The sequence below is a fragment of the Rhinopithecus bieti genome, unplaced genomic scaffold (assembly GCF_001698545.2).
Source record: "Rhinopithecus bieti isolate Rb0 unplaced genomic scaffold, ASM169854v2 scaffold_41913, whole genome shotgun sequence".
In the NCBI taxonomy this organism is placed as follows: domain Eukaryota; kingdom Metazoa; phylum Chordata; class Mammalia; order Primates; family Cercopithecidae; genus Rhinopithecus; species Rhinopithecus bieti.
In genome coordinates this window covers 2389713-2412375 of record NW_016818964.1, presented here as the reverse complement: position 1 = coordinate 2412375, position 22663 = coordinate 2389713, and the positions used below count along the sequence as shown (strand labels likewise).

General features: G+C 51.0%; 1 protein-coding gene across 1 annotated transcript in view; it reads left to right on the top strand.

The window, feature by feature from the left end:
- Positions 1-22663, top strand: part of PRIMA1 (proline rich membrane anchor 1) — a 75249-nt gene that overhangs the window by 9491 nt on the left and 43095 nt on the right. Inside the window, exon 4 of the mRNA XM_017857975.1 lies at positions 1-31. This exon is cut by the window's left edge and continues 7 nt beyond it. Coding sequence (XP_017713464.1) covers positions 1-31 — 31 coding nt within the window. The remainder of the gene's footprint in view (positions 32-22663) is intronic.

The window sequence follows — 22663 nt, the reverse complement described above, 5'->3', positions numbered from 1 at the left end:
CCACCGCCTCCCAGACTTCTCTCCGCCCCAGGTAGGTAATGGCTCACTCCATTTTCAGGTTTCTTTTTGTGTTTTCCTGGGCCCATGAAGATCCAGTGAGCGTGGCCGAGGGCAGCCCTGCCTTCTTGGTAATTTTCCACTGTCCAAGCAGGAGGGAAGCCAAGGCCCAACTTTCCCCTGCAGTCTGCAAAACGCCTTTCCCACAGCACGCTCCTGCGAGATGGAGAAGGATGTTTCTCCATCAGTTAATCAGATAAAAGTCAATCTCCATTTGATGAGTGACTTGGCCTGGATTGTTCCGAAGGCCAGATCTTTAAAGGGGGCAGCTGCTGGGGACTGGTCTTAAATAGCCCCCCTCCCCCAACACACAGTTCTATTTCTCTATTATAATTTACATTTAAGGAGGCAGTTAGGGTAGAACCAAAGTCAATGCTCTGGGAGCAAAGTTACAAGATGCCTTTCAGCTATGTGCACCAAATTCTGCTAAAACCTCTCTGTGACTTGTTTGCCTTGGACAATTTCATCTCTGAACAATTTGATTGCGCCGTCATTCAAACAAAGGAGCGTTTCTTTAGCCAGAAATGGCCTCAGCCCTGACCTCTACATGGTAAAGTTCCCTGTTTACAATTGCTACTTGATAAGGTCTCTCCAAAGGAGGTTCTGTATTTCACATGGTTCCTTCAAGTTCCCACCTATAGGATGCCTGTGATCATGTCCATATCTACCTCATTAAACACATCTCCATGGAATTATTTGGGATGTATTTTCGATAACCTTGGCACAAAGCTTGTTGTCTGGTAGGCTGTGTTTCCAGTCTCTTGGTCCCCAGTCAGTGATGCAATGTTCTGGAGGATCTTTGCAATTTGTGTGAATTCCTGCATTTTGACTGTGAGGCCTCTGTATATCTCCATCCTTCCCTGACACCCTGTGGCCCATTGCTTCTCAAAGCCTGGCCTTCAAATGACCTGCTTCAGCATAACCCAAAGCATTTGTTTTAAAATGCATCTTCATGGGCTCACTTCAAACCCACTGAGCCAGAGTTTTTGGGGTGGGACTTGGGAAGTGTCACAATAACAAGTACTGAAGTGATTCAAATGCAAGTTACAGTTGAGAACCTAGGCCTGCCAGGCCCTCTGCTCCGGGCCTCTGCCGGATCCTTCTATCCCGGGATGCTCTATCCCTGGGCCTGCACCTACCCTTGGAGATCACTCCTTTCCCTTCCTTTAGAATTCCTCAGTCTCCCACATTTTGGGCCCCACGGCACGTAGCTCCCAGTGGTTTGTATTTGATGATCCACATCCCCCAGCTAGGGTCCCTTCAGGTCATCTTGTGCTCACTGAGCATCTGTGTCAGACAGAGGAGAAGGACTGTCCTGGCCTTCTGGAATCTCAGCCCTCCAAGGGAAGGCCATCCTGTCAGCAACCCACAAAGAGTGGCCTGAGAGAACACAGAAATGGTTTGCCAGGTGCACTGGAAATACCTGAATAGTTAAGCAAAACAGTAGCCCCAGTAAATAGTAACAGGGGTCTTTAAGAATAAATGGAATTGGCCGGACACGGTGGCTCATGCCTGTAATCCCAGCACTTTGGGAGGCCAAGGTGGGTGGATCACGAGGTCAGGAGATCGAGACCAGCCTGGCCAACATGGTAAAACCCTGTCTCCACTAAAAATACAAAAATTAGCTGGGCATGGTGGCGGGCACCTGTAATCCCTGCTACTCCAGAGGCTAAGGCAGGTGAATCACTTGAACTCGGGAGGCGGAGGTTACTGTGAGCTGAGATTGCGCCACGGCACTCTAGCCTGGGCCACAAAGTGAGACTCTGTCTCAAAAAAAAAAAAAAAAAAAGAATGAATGGGATTGTTCCAGGTTGCTAGGCAGGTTGGGGGAAAAGGGCATCCAAGCAGAAGGAAGAGGGTGGACTAAGGCTTGGAAGTGTGGCTCTGTGAGACTCCTCTTGAGAGTCACAAGCCCTTCAGTGGCTTGAAAGGGTGGCCAAGGAGGAGGACCTAGAAGGGCCTGTGTGCCTGGCCGAGCAGATCGCATTTCATCCTATAGGTCATTGTTTGCCAAACAATGACCTACATTCATGCATATCCTAGTACCATCTCTTATTTGCTTTATTTTTTCTTTAAATAAACTCACTTTTGTGTGTATACAAATTAATTTCTTTATCTTTACAAAACTACTGTAAATGAGAAACCAGTACCACTTGCATAAATGGAAGGTGACCATAATAATAAATGCAATGGAAGCAAACCAAGGTTTTAAAATTCCAGCCTTCTCTGGAAGATTCTGAGCTTGAGGCTTCCTCTCTATTTGTTAAAAAAGGGAGAGAAGTAAGTGGTAGAGAGATGTCAAAGTCATCGTAGCACAGTGCTGAGATCTTCTCTATAAAGTAATTGGAAAGTTTGTAAGAGAATCAAAAGGAGCTCAAGTTTCTTATTACAGGTCTCAGTGTGTTTGAGTGCTGCGTCTAGGTACCACCTAAAATCAGCTCCGTAACTGCAAGGACATGGACCCAAAGGTTTAGGAAACCGCTCTGGGCAGCGATGAGCCTACAAAGGTGTTAAGTGGGGAAGTGACATGAGCCTATATTGTCTGTTTCAAAAGATCAGTTGTTTTGACAATGTGGGTTGGATTGGAGTGGATTGGGGTTGAGCTGGCAGACTGGAGTCAGGTGGGGGTCTCTTGAGATCATTCAGACCCCAGACCATCAAAGAGGGCCTGAAACCATGCTGGGGGCTACGGAGATGGGAGGAAGCTAGAGGAGAGTGCTTGGTTGGGTAGAGAGGAGAGAACTCATGTTGAATTTTGGGACTGAAGGTGCTTCTTGGGAGAGGAAAGTGAGAAAGGAGAGCTCTGTATGGCAGGACTTTTCAGTTTCAAGTAGCAAAACACATCTTGAAGTGGTTTAAGCAATACAAAAACGAGGGAGAAAGATGTTAGCTTGTGGGCTCATGTATCAGGATATACAGTCAGCAGGTCTGCTGAATCCATGGTCTCAAATGATGACGGTATTGGATTTCTGTCTCTGTCTCTATCGCTCTCTCCTGATTTCTCCTGGGTTGCCTTTTCTCTCAGGCTGGCTCAGTTCCTGTAGCTCCAGGCTCCAGCCTTCCATCATCCTTACAGTCAGTAATCTCCCTAGGAAGAGACCTTCTGTTTCCCAATAGTCCAAGGGAAGCCCTGAGGCTGACTTTCACCGGACTAGCTTGGGTCATGTGCCCACCGGTGGACCAATCATGGTGGCTTATGGGATAGAATATGCTGGTTGGTCAGGACCAGGCCATGTGACCACCCCTGGAGTTGGGATGTGTGGATAGAGGCTCAGGGAGAGGTGGTTTCCCAAAGGAAAATCCGAATAGAAGGGCTATAACCCAAAAATAAGAACATGGCTACCAGGCCAGGAGGGCAGGGGATGTCTACCATAGCCATGGAGTGCCTCAGGCATGTAAGGTGGATTAGACCAGTGGTGGAGAATGTGATTTATTCATTCTCTTGGTCCTCCTTGAGCTCAGCCCAGAGCCCTGCACACAAGTAGTGCCCAATAAATGTCAGAGCTACGGCCACATCTACAACTTCTGCCAAAATCATAAAATAGGGAGGTAGAGGTTGCAGTGAGCCGAGATCACGCCATTGCACTCCAACCTGGGCAATAAGAACATAACTCCTTCTCAAAACAAAAACAAAAACAAAAAAACAAACGAACAACAACAGCAGCAAGAAACAAGTGCCTGCTATATAACCCTGAAGGAATTCGTGTCTCCCAGAGGGCACAGGGCTTCAATGCTGTAGAGCCTCAGCTGTCACTCAACAGGTGTGCACTGAGCTCCAAGTGTGGGGCATGCAGTGGGCAGCAGACAGCTCCTGCCCTCATGGAGTTCATGGTCCAGTGGACTGTCATTTGCAGAAGGTGTTCACAGGAGTGTCCCTTCCTGCCATCTCCCTGGATTCACTGGCTCAAGGCATGCGCCAGTCCTTGTCCCATTTGCTCCTCTGATGTCCTTTGCATTCTTGCCACTCACAAGGGCCTCTCATTTATCTGGCGAGCATTTGCCAGGCACCTGTTCTATGTCCAACCCTGGGCTGGGCCCCCTGAGGGTTACAGAGTCACACAGGGACTTGTCCACATCAGCAGGGCCCAGGTCATGAAAGACCAAGGGCTTGGCATAAGAGGCCGATTCCACGAGCCTTTCTTGAGCCTATGTTGGCATGCTAGCCCTGCTCTTTCCTCCTCATGATTTTAAGAGAGCTGGTTAACCAAAGCCTCAGTTTCTTCCTTTGTAAAATAGGTTCACAGGCTACACCCACCCCATGGGGTTGACTTGAAGGTTCCTGAAAGTGAGAAGTACTTTTGAAAACTAGACGGGTATCCATTGCTGTAAACATCCTGTGGACGCATTCTGATGAAGAGCAGCCTGTGAGTGCCAGCCAGACCTGGGGGATAAAGAGGTGCTGTTGGGAAGGGGATACATAATTCCAAAAGGGGCAGGGAGGGCGGATTTAGGAAGACATGAGAGAATTCCCAGGTAGAATTCCCAGGTGGGAGCAGAGGGAGGCTGGACAGGCCACGAAGAAGAAGGAGTGGCCAAAGCAGAGGCCCAGAATTAGCAGCCCAAGGATCAGGCAGGAAGCTCCCTGCTGAAGTGATATTGATCCACAAATGTGTTGAGCTTTGGTGTGTGTGTCTGGGATAAAGGGAGAAAGAGGGGAGAGAGAAACACCGTCGTGCAGGCCTGTGAAGTCCCCCCTAGAAGTAATGACCAGGAACATTTGCAGGGCATCCTTCACTTGGCCAGGCAGGCCTTGCTCTTCATCCAGACAGCACTTGCTGCTGCCCTGCCCCTCAGGGCAACCCGCTTGTCCTGGCTGGCCCAGGCCTCTGTAGGTTTTAGCCCCAAGGGTCCTGTGCTCCAGGAAATCCCTCAGTCCTGGATAAACTGGAACAGCGGGTCACCCTACTGCTGGGCCACCCTTCTGCTGGCAAAGGCAACAGTGGTTTTTCAAGTTGTTTTTTGTTATGTTTATTTTGGGGGTGTCTGTTTTGTTCTAATTTGCCACGAATTTTTTTTTCTTTTTTTGAAAAGGAGTCTCTCTGTCACCCAGGCTGGAGTGCAGTGGCATAATCTCAGCTTACTGCAACCTCTGCCTCCCGGGTTCAAGTGATTCTCTGGCCTCAGCCTCCCTAGTAGCTGGGATTACAGACGTGAGCCACCATGCCCGGCCAATTTTTGTATTTTTAGTAGAGACAGGATTTCACCATGTTGGTCAGGCTGTTCTCAACCTCCTGACCTCAGGTGATCCGCCCACCTTGGCCTCCTGAAGTGCTGGGATTACAGGCGTGAGCCACCGTGCCCGGCCACCATGAATCTTTTGAGAGTCCTGACTTCCCTCCCCCACTTCATTGCTGGAGGGGGCAGTGTGGCCTCCTATTCCTCTGTGGCGGGCCCAGCTGTGTGCCCTACTCCCAGCAGCCCTACCCTGTGCCCCGCCTGCCTTGGAGAAAGAGCATGGAAAGGCATCTAGTGAAGCGGAAGGTTCTTGAGCAGCATCTCCACTTTCTGCCCTTGGGTTTTTCAGGCTCTGCCCACAACCCTCACTTTGAGTCTGGGCACTCGACCAGGGGCCTCCAGCTTGAGCTTGTATCAGAAGCACCTGGAGAGCTCGTTTAGTCACAGGTCACTGGAGCTCATCCCCAGAATTCCTGACGTGGCAGGTCTGGGGTGGGGCCCGAGTACCTCCATTTCAATTCCATTCTCAGATGATGCTGACACTGTTGGTCATAGGAGCACACTTTGAGAAACTGTGCCCTGGAGAATGACAGTCCAGCAAGGGGCTCTGGGGCTAGCCCCAGGCCTTTCACTGCTAACTCAGACCCTGGCCATGTCACATCGTCTCAGAGCCTCCGTTTTCTCATATGATTCCTACCTGCAGAGGCATTGTCATGAAGAATAGAAATTACGCAGGCCGTCCTGGGCAGACACTTTGTGCTCGAAAGGTGGTGTTATAGAGTGGTGGCTCAGAACCTGGCTTCCTCCCTCTAGACCTGGGGTCCAACCCTTGTTCATTAGCTAAGTGATTTGGGCAAGGAATCCTTAACTGCTTGGAGCCCCAATTTCCAAATGTGTGGAATGGAGTTAACAACCCCACCTGCTGCACATGGGTGGTTGGAAGGATTTGATGCCCTAAAACTAACACAGCACAGAGCCTGGAACCTAGTTAACACGTGATAAATGACAGCTCATAAATAATTCTAATGCAAGCAGTAGAAATGAGAACAGGTCACTAACCTTCAGATTGGGAGTTGCTTCTGCAGGGTTCCACCATCACTGCTGAGATGGGAGCATCAAATTAGTAACTCTGAGGATGAGATGGGCTCTCAAAGGAGGTGTAGACCCCCCTGGATCTTCAACAGGAAAGAAAAGGTTTTCAGAGAGTCCCACCTGTGTCTCTTCCGGGCAGCCCTTGCCAGGCATGTGATCCTCAGTGTCAACTGGAGTGCCCCTGGTGAAGGTATTTCTGGAAGGCACGGGTGGGCATGAACCCTGGCAGAGCCAGAGGCCTGCTTGCGGCCTGAACAAAAAGCCTTCAGCAGCCGCCAGAGCCCAGGACCTGGGCTTGCTTTGTAAATGTCAGCCGTGGCCCGCCCATCCCCGCCTGTGACTCAGATGGTGGAGGCCATGGAAGGAGATGTGTACCAGCCCTCAAGCAAAGCACATACACCCCCTCCGTGAGACCTGCTTCCAAGGCTGATGGGGCCAAAAATAGCTGTGGCAGAACAGAGGCGTGAGCCTGCATTTCCATAGTGCCTATCTTGAAGGAGTTCAAAGCACTGATAGAGATTTTATTGGGGCATTAATTTTGTTCTTGGAAAAATTGGAAGGAGGTTAAGTGACTCCTCCAAGGTCACACAACATTGGTGGGGCCAGGAATAGGATCACCTGGTTCTTCTCCTGTGTGCCAAAGGCCAAGTTTCAACAGAGAAAGAGACAAATGGGACTGTGGAAGTTCTAAGATGCTTCCTTTTTCTCACCCAGGACACTAGAAAGAAACCAATACTTAGTTCCTGGTACTGTTGGAGAGAAGCTCTGCTCGCCTCATCTCATTTAATCCTCAAACCCTTCTTTGTAATCGGTGGTATTTTTGCCAATTTTTATGAGGAGGTGAGAGGTTCAGAGAGGGTGAGTTACTTATTCTAGGCTGCCCAGCTGGAGAGGAAGGGAGGTTATTCAAGGCTATCTGATTACTTCCTGCTGTGGCCCCTGCCTAAATCTTCCCTCCACTGCTGAGAGGCAGCTTCAGGGACCCCCGTTTCCTTTCCTTCCCTGGGCCTCACTCCTTCCTGTCTTGGAGCCTTTGCATATATAGTCCTTCTGTCCACCAGCCTCCCCCTCGAAGTAGAACCTTAACTCATGCTGATATCAGCTCAGATTCCCTTTCTTTCTTCAGGAAGACCTTCCTTGACTTCCACAAATGTCACACCAGTCCCTGTTCTGGTCATTTACAGCTGCAGAACGAACTGTTCCAAAAGCTACAACACCAACGTATTTTCTTTCTCTTGCTATTGCAGGAGTTGACTGGCTCCACCTGGAGATCCCTGCTTGGGGTCTTTCATGCAACTGTAGTCTGTCAGTCAGGTCTGGGGCCACCATGAAGGCTTCCTCTCCCATGTCTGGTGGTGGATGCTGGCTGTAGATTGGGTCCTCAGCTGGAGCTGTTCACTCTAACACTTCCATGTGATGCCGCCTTGTGAACTGGGCTTCCTTACAACATGGTGGCTAAATTTGAAGGTTGAGAGGCTGATGGGAGCTGTATCCCTTTTGATGATGCAGTTGAGGAAGTCACCCAGCATCACTTCCACTGCATTCTGTTTTTTAGAATCAAGCGAGCAGGGCTGCCTCATATTCAAACAGTGGGGAATTACACACCACCCGATGGAGGAGTGTCAGAGAAGTTGCTTACATTTGGAAACCATACCGCCCTGCATCCACATGCACACACACACGTACATGCACACACTCTTTGAATTTTTCATTTTCCTTTGTAGCAGTTATTCCACCTTTGAATATGTAACTAATGACTTGACCAATGCTTGATCCTTTGTTAGACATACACAATTGTCCAGTGTCTACTGGGTCCTCAGTGATGGCCCCAGATCTTTAGCACATGCCTGGCACATCGTGAGTCCTCGGTAGCTACTAGTTCACTTATCTTACAGATATTGTTGAATATCTGGTATATGCCAGGCACTAGGTACTAGGTGCTGGGAATATAGTGGTGGACAGAACAGAAGGGCCCTGCAGTCACAGAGCTGGTAGGTTGATTGTTCTGTGTGTGCACTGGAGGGGGCATAGGATGGTGGTATAGGAAATAAGCAAACCAAAACTATTACAGGAAAAATGGAAGATAACGTGCTACAAACATAGAGAAAATCATACGATTTGATAGGGGTAACTGGGTGGCTGCCTGAGTGATGTGGACCGGAGATGGCATTTAAGCTGAGAGCTGACCGAAAGGGAGTGGCTGGAGGAAGATCTGGGGGAAGAGCTTTCTCATCAGAGGGAACAGCATATGCAAGGTCCTTGTGTGGAGAAGCACTCGGGGTGTGTGAAGGGCCAGCATGGCTGCTCCCTGCTACAAGGGAAGACTGCAGGAGGTGAGTCCACAGGGAGGCAGTGCCCGGACCGCACAGGGCTGTGGAGGCTAGAGAAGGAGTTTGGATTTTAGCTGAAGTGCAGCCAGAAGCCAGCAGATTTTGAGTAGGGGGTGTGGCATGCCCTCACGTGCACTTTACAGAGACTGACTCCAGAGAATGGAAGGAAGGGGAAGAGTGGGGGCTGGGAGCCCAGTGAGGAGGCTGTTGCCATGGGCCAGGCAAGTGATGGTGTAGGGAGAGATGGTGGTGGTGGGCTGGACCCAGGGTGAAGGCAGGAGGAGGTGTTATACCCTGGTCCGAGTTAAGATCATTCTGCAGCAGGGACTCACTCAGTGATGGCTGTGATCGTAGGGAGAAGTGGAAACAAGAATGCTGCTAGGTTTTGAGGAATGACTGTGGAGGAAGCCACCAGATGTCACTCGGCGCTCCATCTCCTTGTCCTCCTGACGTCTGTGATCCCATGAATGGGATGATGAAGCAGACTCAGGTGGTGCCGGGAAGGCGGTGGCTCAATTCTCCCACCCCCACCACCAGGGTGTTTTAGCTGCTGCCAGCAGAAGGACCCTGGCTCTGGGACATTCGCATGAATCCAAGGCTAGGCTTCATCACCGTAAAATGAAGTCCCTGCTGCTGGTGCAAACTAGAGTTGTGATGAGTTTCCGACTAACAAAAGAGGAGGTCCAGGCCTTGTGGTCCACAGAGCTGAGCGACAGGCACAGCAGGCGAAGCCAGTTCCCGTGACCCGCCTTCCCTGCAGGCGACAGGCTCCTTATGAAACCTCATGAATGCCACTGCCCTAGCCCTTAGCTGGACGCAGTGTGAGCCTGTGATAAGGGACTGTGGGCATCAAACACGGGCCATGTCACTTTGAATGTCTACTGCTTCAAGGGCTGTGTTCATGCCCAGCTCACTGTTGCCATTGATTCGGGCCTCTGGGTGTTGGATGCTCGTCTTTTGCTGGATCAGGATTTGTGCCCTGTGATCCGCTTGCCTGGTCTGCAAGCAGAAAGGCCTGGAGGTCAGGCCAGGCTCTCGCTCTTTCCAGATGTGTGCTGGTCACGCAGCCTCTCTGAGCTTCAGTTTTCCCATCCTCCAAAGGGGGTTATGCAAATTACACATGCGAGGGCCTGGCCCAGCCCTGGAACATTGCCCACTCACAGTAAGTGAGATCTCTTGTCACTGTATAACCCTTGCTTGAGCAAAGTTCTTATCCAAACTGGCCTCAGCTCCCTCATTCATAAAATGGGCTGACTCTGCCTTGCATTCCCTTCTGTACAAAGCACAATGCAGATATGAACATGACTCCTGTCTCCAGACGAATCTGAGATCCATAAGAGCCTCTAGAATTGCTGGCCTTTTAAAAATGTGATCTTTAGCCGGTTGTGGTGGTGCACACCTGTAATCTCAGCTACTCGGGAGTCTGAGGCAGAAGAATCGCTTGAACCCCAGAGGTGGAGGTCGCAGTGAGCCAAGATCGCACCACTGCACTCCAGCCTGGACGACAGAGTGAGACTCCATCTCAAAAAAAAAAAAAAAAAAAAGTGATCATGTCTTTAAGTACTGAATTTTCCTTTCCCAATGCAGTAAAAGGAAAATATTTCAGTCTTCTGTTTAAAGTATTTGTGTCCAGCAAATAATCAAAGCTTGCAAGTTTGAATATATTTTAATTTACTCGACAAACCTTTGCTTATTGATTTATTGAACATTTACCAAGGTTGTGCCATGGCAGGTTCTGGGACTACAAAGGTGAATTCAACACAACCCTGCCCTCGGACCCCTGCCTCTAGTTGGACACTTGAGCCCCGGCTGCATGTTGACAACACCTGGGGGCTTTAAAGATACCTGATTCCCAGGCCCGCCCTAGAGGGGAGTTTCAAGCTGCCCCAGGTGATGCTTGTGTGAATCAAGGTTGAGACTTTTGGCTGAAACCAGTGGCACAAAGTGACCTGTATCAAAATAGGAACAGGTGAGGTGTAATGGAACTTAGACCCAAAAGGCTGGGGGAGTTGCAGGCAAAGAGGTGGGGAGGACACTGCACCTTCTCCGTGGCCACCTGCTGCCACCACTGCCACTAGGATGTTTGCAGGGGTTAGGCCCAACTCAATCCTGCCCTCCAGGAATTCCGTGTCTTATGTGGAGTCTGGACTGAAGACAGAGGTGGAAAAGGGAAACATGTCTCTTCAGGAGGCCGCATCCAGGCCCGGCATATACTTCCTGGGTGCTTTTTTTAAAAAAAGTTTTTTTGTTGAGGTAAAATTCATACAATGTAGAATTCACCATTTTGACCATTTAAAAACATACAATGTAGGCCAGGGGCGGTGGCTCATGCCTGTAATCCCAGCACTTTGGGAGGCCAAGGTGGGCTGATCACAAGGTCAGGAGATCCAGACCACGGTGAAACCCCGTCTCTATTAAAAATACAAAAAATCAGCCAGGCGCGGTGGCGGGCGCCTGTAGTCCCAGCTACTCGGAGACGCTGAGGCAGGAGAATGGTGTGAACCTGAGAGGTGGAGGTTGCAGTGAGCCAAGATCGTGCCACTGCACTCCAGCCTGGGCGACAGAGCAAGACTCTGTCTCAAAAAAACAAACAAACAGAAAAACATACAATGTAAAGGGTCTTTAGTATATTCACAATGTTTGCAACCATCACCACCATGTCATTCCAGATCATGTTCATCACCCCTAAAAGAAACCCATACCTACCATCCCCTGCAACCACTGACCTGCTGCTGCCTCCACGGATTTGCCTGTTCTGGATGTTTCACATGAACCTGAGTGTTCAGAGGTGGGTGAGCACAGCAGTCCAAGCCTCAGTTTCCTGATCTGCTAGTGGGGATGATGGCTCCTTCCTCGCTGTTTCCAGGCAGAATGGAGGGGGGTGTGTAGGGTCAGCCCACCGCCTAGTGTGAGGCAGGTCCTCGGAGGGTGTGGCCTCATAATGGCAGGAGATTCTGCAGGATGGGGAGTGTGATCCTGGCTAAAAGTCCCCACCTTTAGGCTCTAGTGCTAGCTCCGGCACCCCTGGAACTCTGGCCTCAGGATGGCATTGTTCTGTGATTCCCAGCATGGGCTGTGACGCAGGAACAGTGAGTTGACATTTACCTTGGCACAAGTTTGCTGAAGGGTCAGCCAACCCTTTGCTCCTGACCAGGACCCCACCCCCTGGTTCTGGGCTCTGGGACCTGATAGTGCAGGGTATTCTCTAACTTCCCATCCCTTTCCCTGTTCTTTCTCTCTCCAGCAGCAGGGTCCACAGTGAGACTCCCCTAGTTAGAACCTTGTGACCTTGGGAAAGCCTCTTAACGTGGCTAACCCTCAACTTCCTGATCTGTAAAATGGGACTCAGCCCACCACTTACTCAGTTGGGTTGTTTTGAATATTCAGTGAGATAGACATATTAATTAGTTAGCCCAGAGCTTGGCCTACATTGTTCTTAATAAATGTAGCTGTTGTGATGTTTGCTGTTTCTGATCAGTATCACCTTCTTGGTCTGCCCACCCCCTTCAGGGCCTTCCTCTCTGTTTGGCACAACTTTCTCTGCCCAGACGATCTTGTCAATTATTACAGATGTTGGTCATGGCGACATGAGGTTGGTTCAAGTCTTGTAGGCCACTCTGCCCATCAGTGGGCTCCAGGACCTGATGCCCTGTCATTTGTTCATTTGTTCATTCCTTCATTGAATCTCTCCGCTGTGTCCCAGGCACTGGGTAGAGATGAAAATAAAGAAGATATGGTCCTTATCAGTTAATCAGTTTGTATCTTATTTTCCTTCTTCATTTCTTCTTCTTGAGTTGCAAAACTTGACTTGGCCTTGCACACTGAGGACATGAAACCCAGTCACTGGTTTTGATTGTTTTGGTTTTGCTCTTCATGGGAAAATATTAAAGTGAATGTCTGCAAGGGATCTTTGCTGGGTATGGGGATATAAGTCGACTCATTCACCTTCAGGGCTGAGGAGCGTCTGCAATTCGTTTATCAAAGGTTCGTTGAATTCTCTGTGTCATGCTGCGTGTGAGGCTGCAGGATGCAGTGATGACTAGAGTGAGGCTCCTGCCATTGCTGCACCCAGCTCTGTCCCGTGGTTGAAATCACCGATGTGTCTGTAGCGGGCAGTGACAAACTCACTTGGGTGGGAGAGATGCTGGCCTTGAAGGGAGCCAGTAATTCCTTGGGTATCACCTGATGCTGGCTTCTGGAGGCTAGAGGCTGGCTTCTTGTCATCCAATCATCCATCTCTCCCAGCACATCTGACCCTGAGGTGACTCACACTCAGAAGGGCCAAATGACTTTCTCAAGGCCCCCACCAAGGGAAGGCTCTGGGACCCAGACCCAGGTCTTTGGAATCTGGGTCTTGTTTTCTTTGCCTCTGCTGTTACCCAAGCACAATAGATGCCCTGAGCCATGTCTCAGGCAAGGGTGCTTTGAGGACATGTTCATTTCATTGAACCATAAGGAGGCATTGGTTTACTGCCTTAGTGTCAAGAGTAGATGAGCATCTTCTGAAAAACTGGTCTTTAAAAAATCTACAGTCACTGTGCCTTGTGCAAGTGGCCTGGCTCCCTCTTTGGATGCTACCTGGAAAGGTGAAGAAAAACGTGTGGCCCTGGGTGCAAAGGACTTTTGGCTTCTCCTTTTCTTAGCAGCTTCATGTTGGGTTCAGTTTTAGGTCACTACCCTCATTTTATATCTTATCGATCAAGGCAAATTAGAAAATCATCAAGTAAAATAAATTACTTAGAAAGCGTAATTTCTGGGGAAGAGAACTTTCAGCTGGTCTTTGGGGGACTGCAGGGATGGAGCGTGAGGGTCCTGAGAACTGGGTATGCTAGGATTGGAGGTCTTCAGTGTTGACTTGGTTTCCCCAAAGTGACTGATCATTAAGAGGGAGAGGAAAAATACCTAAGGGACATTAATTTGAAGCAAGGATACTTTCATTTGCAAGCTTATTCCCATGGTACTGATTCAGCAGTTACACCTGCACTTTCTTTCCCTAAATTCGAGTGATTTGGAACCCAGGTGCCATGCTGTAGCTGTGTGGCTTCAGAAAGAAGCTTTGCCCTCGTGTAGACCTCCTTTTCCTCCTCGGGCTGATGACAGGGTCAAAATAATATGTTCAGTGTTTACAATAGTGTCCAGTACAGGGTGGCCACTCTGCCAAGGTTCGTTAGCTCATCTTGTTATGAAATTCATCTAGGATGTCCCATTTGTGTCCAGGACAAAGCAACCAGTCTGACCTATTAAGTGTCTGATCCGATCCCTGAGGACAGGGACTGTTTATGCCTCTGTGTCCTCCGAGGCAGCACAGGGCTGGACACATGGAAAGTACGTGCTGAGTGTTTGCGTAAATGAATGCATGCCTGGCTGGATGACAACGATGAAAGATCAACTCTGGAAGAGAAAGGAGGTAGGGAGGGGGCTTACATTTTGTAAGAGCCTGCCATTTGCCTGGGAGCATTTGGGGCCATGTCTTGGTTTTGGTTTCTCCAGGAACAGATGCTGAGACAAGGATTTAAGTACTAGTGGCTATTTGAGAGGTGATTCCAGAAAACACCAGTAGGGCGTATGGGGGGGACTCAGTGGGAAAGGGACAGTAGCCAGTAAAGGGTGCTATGTCAAACCAATAACCCCAGCTCAGTTCCCCAAGGAGCTCTGGGAAACGGTGCATACATACCTGAGAGTTACCCCAGGGCATATATGCACCACCTCCCACCAGGCACAGTTAAGAGCTGGTCCAGGAAATGCGGGAGTGTCACTTCCCTGGGCAGTGATATGTGGCCAGAAGGCACCAGCAGCATCTGCTAAAGGCAGTCATCTTTTTCCGCTGTGACTGCCATGGGTGACCTGACACCTGCTCACACTGGATGGCTCTCTCCCCTCTGCGGCTCTAGCTAGGAGTCCACACTTCTCTCTCCTACTCAGAAAAGTGCACCGGCATTTCAGCAAGTGTTCTCCTGTCATGGGGAGACCTAAATTATATGTTTAAAGAGCAGTAAATCACTCACAAACATTTATTCATTCAACAAATATTTATAGAGCACTGAGTGTGCCAAGCACTACACTGTGGTTACAGACTGAGGATGACGCAGTGGAGAAGACATGGTGAACCCATAGGGAAAGTTCACGGGGGAAGATCAGGGTTCTGTTTTTTCTCATGTGGAGTTTGAGATGCTTGTGGACAGCTTTGGGGGAGGGGGAGCAGAACATGCAGGAATTGCAGGCTAAACAATCCCCAGGGAGGGGTTGGCTGAGAGGAGAGGTGTCCGACCAGGGCAGGGGTCCTGGAGGAGGTGCTGGCTGGGCTGGGATGGGAGACAATTCTCCAGCTGAAGGCGGGGGTGGGGGAAGGGAAGAAGGGCAGTGCTTCCACAGAGGGACCTGCAGGTTACAGGCCAGAGAGCCTGGTCTGTCCTCTGAGAGATGAGCCAGAGGGGTGAGGACGGGCCGAGCCTGGCAGCCTGCAGATTCTGGACTTAGTCTCCAAGCAGGGAATGGTGGCTTGGGTCAGGCAGTGGCTTGGGGTTAGAAGGGTGGGAGTTTGAGAACCTTCAGGACTCAGTGACTGACCAGATGTGGGATGAGGGAGAGGACCGCTAGGTGCCAATGTCTGATCGGATGCCTCTCTCAGAGGAAGAGTGTGACACATGGAGATCACTAGTCCCAGGTTTTGTCACAAGGCATTGGAGATGCCATGAGACAGCAGAGGAGGCATTGGCTGGTGCCTCTGGAGTTGAAGGCAGAGGCCCAGGCTGGCCCCAGGGATGTGGGGTAGAGGCACCAGTGCTATGTCTCCAAAGCCATCAGAGATCACTGGGGAGAGTGTGGAGTGGGAGAAGAGATAGTGGCACCGAGCCAGCAGAGGATCAGAGGGAAGGAGAAGAGCCAACAACTGTCCTGGGACCTTGTGAGCCAAGAGAAGGAGCTGAGGACTGGAACTGCTCACCGATGAGCAGATGGGGCACGTATCCACCCCACACCCACCCCCACTGCCCCTTTACCGGCTCCTCCCTCAACCTTCCTCAAGGCCTGGTGCCTGCAAGCTGCAGAGTGGACTGGAAGGAAGGAGGAGGGAGCAGCCAGTTCTGAAACAAATGGCCTCTTCGGCGGGGGCCATGGAAGACAATCTGTGTCATGAGCTTCAATAGTCCAGGGAGGCTTCAGGGAGGAGGCGGAGCTCACTGCAGGTCTGGAAGGTGGGGAGAGATGAGCTCAGCCTCAGAAGGGTGAGCTGGCCTCCCAGGGTGGGCAATGGCATGAGCAAAGGTCAGGGAGCAGCATGGGTGTGGCCAGAGATGACCAGGGACCCCTAGTGCTGTCACAGGTATGTGCACTGGTGGAGGGTTTAGAGGTGGAGTCCCCAGGGTGCTGGGAGCTGAGGCTAGGGAGGCAGGGGGCAGTGCTGGGGCAGCAGACTTTCATTCAGTCAAACATTTCTTGAGCATTTCTGTATCTTAGGAGCCTGTAATACACTATGAAACAAAATAGATGCTGAGTTCATATGCTGGCAGGGGACAGAGGGACCAGAAAGCCATGGATATGCTAGCCCCACGAGCTATTCAGTGTGCTGGAGGCAGCAAGTACAGCAGAACAAGCTGGGGATGGGCCAGGTGGCAATCTGAAGAGAGGGTGGCATTTGAGTGGAGGTTGGTGGAGGTGAGGACCAGTGCAGGCTGGCACGTGGGGAGACTGTCCCAGCAGAGAGGACAGCCAGGTCTGAGGCCCTGGGTGGAGGAGCAGCAAGAGGCCTGTGTGGCTGGAGTGGAGTTGGGGGCAGGGACAGGAGAACAGGATGGGACAAGCAGATGGAGCGGGGCCTACACGCCGACAGAGGTGTTTCTTTCTTTTTTTTTTTTTTTTTTGTTTTTAGCGGAGTTCTCGCTCTGTCCCCTGGCTGGATGCAGTGGCGCGATCTTGCTCACTGCAAGCTCTGCTCCCCGGTGTTCACGCCATGCTCCTGCCTCAAGCCTCCCAAGTAAGCTGGAACTACAGGCGCCCGCCACCATGCCCAGCTAATTTTTGGTATTTTAGTAGAGACGGGTTTCACCGTGGTCTCGATCTCCTGACCTTGTGATCCGCCCGCCTCGGCCTCCCAAAGTGCTGGGATTACAGGCGTGAGCCACCGCACCCGGCCCGGAGGGTGTTTCTTGACTCGGTGTGAAGTGGGGAGCCTGTGTAGGGTAGGGCTGAGGATGGGAACGATCTGACTCGTTCCTCATCGGACACTCTGGCTGCTGTGCTGAGATGAGACTGGGGGGGGGGTCAGGGCAGGAGCAGGGAGACCAATTACAAGCCTGCCACAGTGACTTGGGGGACAGGTGACAGCCACCGGGACCAGGTGGTACCAGGGGGAGGTGAGAATGGTTGGGTTCCGGATGGGAGCCTACTGTACTTCTGAGTCAGCCTGGTTCTGATGGGTGGTGTCCCGGGGGACCAGGACAGGACACAGAGAAGATAGCTGGACGCTTTTCCCTGGAGTGGCCCTGGAATTGGGGGGTGGGGGCTGTGCTGGAGCCAGGATGAGACCATCTGATTTCATCTCCCAGCCAGCCCACCGAGCAACAGCTCCAATCCCAGCAGGGATTTGATGAGGCCGCCTGTAAATGACTGGCTACTGGTGCAATTAAAAGGGGGAAGGGAACGGTTTATGCATCTGCTGGGTGGGAGATGAACACTGTCACATCAGGGCTTCTTGGTGCGAAGGCAAGAGTGCTTCATCACTGTCAGGAAGTGCTGGATTGGGCTGGGAAGCCTGGGCCAGCCCCACCTGCATCCCACAGGGTCCCAGGACTGGCATGTCCTCAAGCTGCCTCTTGGGTTTCCACACTACCACCTAGGCCCTGGCCCAGGGCAAGGCCCCTCTGACCATCGAGGGAGGTTGTTTCTGTGGATACAGAACAACAGTCAGAGTCTGTAAGCAATACCGTGAGAGGACTCTCCTAAGGAAATCAGTGCTGACAAATGAAACAGAAAATCAGAAGGAGGTGAAATATGCTGGGAGGCAAGAGACACTCTTGGTTTCTGCTAAAAAAGTGCACAGCCCAAAACTCTTCTAATTTTCATAGTTAAGAACCAAGAAATGGAATCTGGATGTCCAGCGGGAGATCACTGCAGGTGGTCGTGAGGTCTGTTCAATCATTCATTCACTCAGTGAACATCCGTTGAACACCGACTGTGGGCCAGATGCTGTGGGAGGGTGTGGGAAGCTGGGGATATAGGGATGGTCATGGGGTAGGAATAGAGACCACAGAGAGGGCCCTACCTTCCATAGGGAAGGCATGCCCGGGGATGTCTCTCTTTGAGCTGACTGATATTGGAAGGAGGAGAAGGAATTAGCCCCATGAAGACGAGGAAGAGCATTCCAGGCAGAGGGAACAGCACATACAAAGGCCCTGTGGTGCAACCATCAGGGTTTGAGAAGCCCAGAGAAGGTCACACAGCTGGGCACAGTGACTGCGAGGGACAGTGGTATAAATGAGACTGGGAGGGTAGTCCCAAAATCGTGCAGGGCTTTATAAACCATAGCTTACATAGGACAGAGGTGGGTTTTGTTTTGTTTTGAGACAGAGTCTCGCTCTGTTGCCCAAGCTGGAGTGCAGTGGTGCAATCTCGGCTCACTGCAACTTCTGCCTCCTTGGTTCAATCAATTCTCATGCCTCAGCCTCCTGAATAGCTGAGATTGCAGGTGCATGCCACCATGCCCAGCTAATTTTTTTTCATATTTTTAGTAGAGACAGCCTACTGTACTTCTGAGTCAGCCTGGTTTCACCATGTTGGCCAGACTGATGTCGAACTCCTGGCTTCAAATGATCCACCCGCCTCGGCCTCCCAAAGTGCTGGGATTATAGGCATGAGCCACCGTGCCCAGCCAGAGGTGGATTTTTTTTTTCAAGTGCTATGGAAAACTATTGAAGAGATTCTGACCATAGGGATGACACTTACAGATTTGCTTCTTAAGACAATCACTGGCATTTGAGTGGAGAATAGATTGGGGTGGGGGTTAGTAACAGGGCTGGGAGCACACCTGTCAGGAAGCTATAGATGTTGCCAAGGTGATAGAAGTGGTGGCCTGGACTAGGGCAGCAATGGAGGGAAAGAGAGGTGATAGGTGCCAGATGTAGTGTGAAGGAAGATGAGAAATTGATGCCAACAAGTGTTTGCTAAGAGTTTGGTGGCCCTGGGGCCATCTGCCAGCAAGACCATTGATTGACCCAGCTAGTGTGTACTGAGCGCCTCGCCTCCTATGTACCAGGTGCTGGGTGGGGCAGCCGAGGGATGAGTGAGAGCTGCTCCCTGCTCTGGTGGAACTCACCAGCTAGGGGAGAGGGGATAGGAAGCTGTCAGCCAGCAGGGAGTTCAGTGGGCATCAAGTGCTATAGATGGTCCCTGAGCCATCAGAGATGGCTGCCTGGAGGAGGTGACACTAAACTCTGCCTCAGAGAAGAGTTAGGACCCTGAAGAGCAGAGTAGGGAGGGGTGGAAGGGTGGGTGGAGGAGGTGCTCCAGGTAGAAGAAATGGCATTCACAAAGGTAGGTGGTATGGGAGGTATTTGGGGAACCTGAGTACAGCCCCACTTGGAGGAGGTAACAGGAGTGGGAACTGTCTCAGGGTGGATGGGCAGAGGAGTCTGGCAGTGATTCTGGAAGATCTAAAGGTTTTTGAGCAGCTGAAGTTAGTCGAGGTAGGACGATGAGTCTCACAGAGATGGGAAGGAGGCCGAGTTTCCTGCTCATGTGTGTGTCTGTGTTCAGTTCCTCACTGTGGCAACCACTGATTTCAAAGATTGTGCCAAGACATTGCCTTGTTTTGTTCCCCCTGGCAGCCCAGGCTGTGGGGCTTGATTTATGCTACCTCTCTGTCTGCTTCTGTCTAAATATGGTCAGGCAGCCCTCGGGGACAGCGACTGTTGCCCTGTAGCAAGGGCCTTCCTGCAGCTTGTCAGCACCGGCTGTGACCTGGCTGTGGCATCCGTGCTGACCTTCGGCCTCTGGAGGAGGAGCCCAGTAAAGATTCAAGTGTCTCGGGTCAGCCTGTCTGGGAAGCTTCCAGACTGTGATGTCCAGTCCGGGGCCTCTGCCAAGGCCCAGAGCAGGGTGGTGAACACCACGTCCTTCCTAGAAGCTCCTCTGCCAGGGATGCTGCCTCCTCCCCACTGGTTGCTCTCGCTGGTCTGTGGGGCTCCCGGGGGCAGAGCTGCCACTTGCCTTCTCATTCCACCAGAAGAATGGCTGGGCTGAGGGGATTCTAAGCTCTGTCTGTGCTGGAAATGCAAAGCGTCCTGGAACACTCAGGGAGGCTTCTCATTACTGCCCACAGGGGTTTTCTCCCCTCCCTCCCCTCCCTCTCTAGCCCTCTCCCTCATGCTCCCTTTTTTGCAAGTTGACGTGAATCCTCCCATGTGCGCACACACGCACACGCATATGCACACACGCACATGTACATGCGCACACACACAAATGCACACACATGCATGCACACGTGCACACACACATATGCACAGGCACGCACACACGCACATATGCATGGACTGTCCCCTACCCTCCTCTGCTCTCCTTCCATTTCTCACCTTGAGCTGATTTTATCCCACCAGTGGTTCTCAATCAGGGGTAGAAACACCCCCTAGGATGCACTTGGAAATGGGGGTGTCTAGGTTTTGGTCGCCACAGTGACTGGGCAGTAAGCACTACTGGCATTTACCGGGGAGGGGCCAGGGATGAGAAATGTCATGCAACTGCAAGGACAGTTTCACACAACAGAGAACTGTCCCTCCCCATAAGCCAACAGAGACCCGCTGAGAAACTGCTTAGCCCTCAAGCCTCCTTTCCAAGCAGCCAGACTTCAAGTCCTAACCTCGTGCCCTGCGGAGAGTTGATTCTTTCCATTTTTGGAAAATTCAGCGACCCCCGCTGCTATCACGGAAGGCGACAGCTGTCTGTTTTGATGGTTCTGTTTCACTGCTCTATGATAGTTTTGGGCTATTCCAGATTCGTTTGTGAACCATTTACTAGACACCTACTACTTGCCAACAACAGAGAGATGCAAAATATTCAAAACCGAGGCCAAGCCCACAGCGAGCGGTCGGGTAGCATTGGTCATTGTCTTTGGTGGTCTTTGATGACCCCACCAACATGCAGGCCCCTGGAGGGTGAACAGTGGGCCCTCGTCATCCCTGAATCCACCCACAGAGTCCGTTGCACAATGCCTTGCTCATGGTACACTTAGGAAATTGGTGGCACATTGAATTGATCCAGGGACTCCACATTGGTGGCTACTGACGTTCTAAGTGGCTAGAAGACAAGACTGTCTGTGTCCTTCATCAGGACTTTTATTCTACTCTTTGCTTTTGAATGTCAATATTTCTTTCTCTTTTTTTTGGAGATTCTTGCTCTGTTGCCCAAGTTGGAATGCAGTGGTGCGATCTTGGCTCACTGCAACCTCCACATCCCAGGTTCAAGCAATTTTCCTGCCTCAGCCTCAAAAGAAGATGGAATTACAGGTGCGCGCCACCATGCCCCACTAATTTTTGTATTTTTAGTAGAGATGGGGTTTTGCCATGTTGGCCAGGCTGGTCTTGAACTCCTGACCTCAAGTGATCTGCTCGCCTCGGCCTCCCAAAGTCCTGGGATTACAGGTCTGAGCCCCCACACCCGGCCAAATGTCAATATTTCACTGGAACTTTTTTGTAATCTTATGTGGTCAGCTGCTCATATTTAGGCTGTGTCTTTAAAGACTTGATGTTTGTCAAGACTTCATTGGCCATCCTGTCTTTGGTTGGTTCCCTAGTGGCAGAGCCGAGTAAGTTGAGCTGAGACAGGGGTGTACCCTGGAGGAAGCTGTAAGGAAGCGAGGGAGGCAGGACAGGAAAGTGAAGGAGCGAGCTAGGGCGTGGTTTCAGCTGGAATTTTCCATGGGAGCCCACAGGAGCTCTGGAGTGAGTAGCCTCACACAGGAAGTTCTGCCTTGAGGCCAAGAGCAGCCTCCTAGGCCCCCCTATCAAAGCATCATCGGCTCCCAGCGAAGGGAACCTGTGGGTGGACACCAACAGTGTCCATCACGTGTTCCTCTTAGAAGTGAGGAGAGGCTCCCTCCTTCACACACAAGGTTCTCTTCAAGTTCTTGGCCTAAACACAGCAGAATAGAATGGCATTAAGAGCTACCAGGTTTATCTTCCTGCTTTTGAGATTTTAAAATATTTGCCTCCATTTCCTCCCCCTTCATTCCTTTTTTCCCCCATTTCCACTAAACTTATGTTCCCACCAAGACAAAGCCCACCGCTCAGCCCACTGCACAGACTCAGAGAGCTTGAACGACTCCATGCAAGGAAGAGGCCAGGTGTTACTAAGCAGCCTTTAACCACAGACCAATTGCTGGGCGAAGCCCCCTCCCTCCAGCCCCAACCCCGGGCTGGAACCCTGGACTCCTTCACAGTCAGAAATACATGAAGGATTTTCTTCTCATCTCTGAGAACATTCTGGGCCTTATAAGCAAAGCAGTTTATCTTTTTATTCAACTAATCTGAGATGCTTTCTGCAGCCACTTAAACCCTGTGGGATTAGCCGGCTCTGATGTGTCCATACAGCCACTCATCCCTCTGAAGGGAACGGATCGGTGGGAGTGTGAGCTCGAGCTGGTGGCGGTAGCTGATGGTTCTCAAGTGTGGCCGTGTCAGAGGAGCAGCCATTAAGTAAGAGGACTCCTTCCTTCCTTCCTTCCTTCCTTCCTTCCTTCCTTCCTTCCTTCCTTCCTTCCTCCCTCCCTCCCTCCCTTCCTTACTTCCTTCCAACCCATGTCTCACAATTTCTCCATCCCTACTTGGAACACTTGGAATACTTGGAAGTGTTCCCACTGTGTGCTGGCTCTGACAGTTCTGTCACTGCTTGGAAACTTTCTAGATTCTTCCCTACAAGGGTTTAGACCTGAGTGACCCAAATGGGAGAAATATTTCGCAAAAGCCATGATAAAAAGGTTGGGTTTTCTTCTACCTCTGGTAAGAAGCCTTTGAAGGACACTG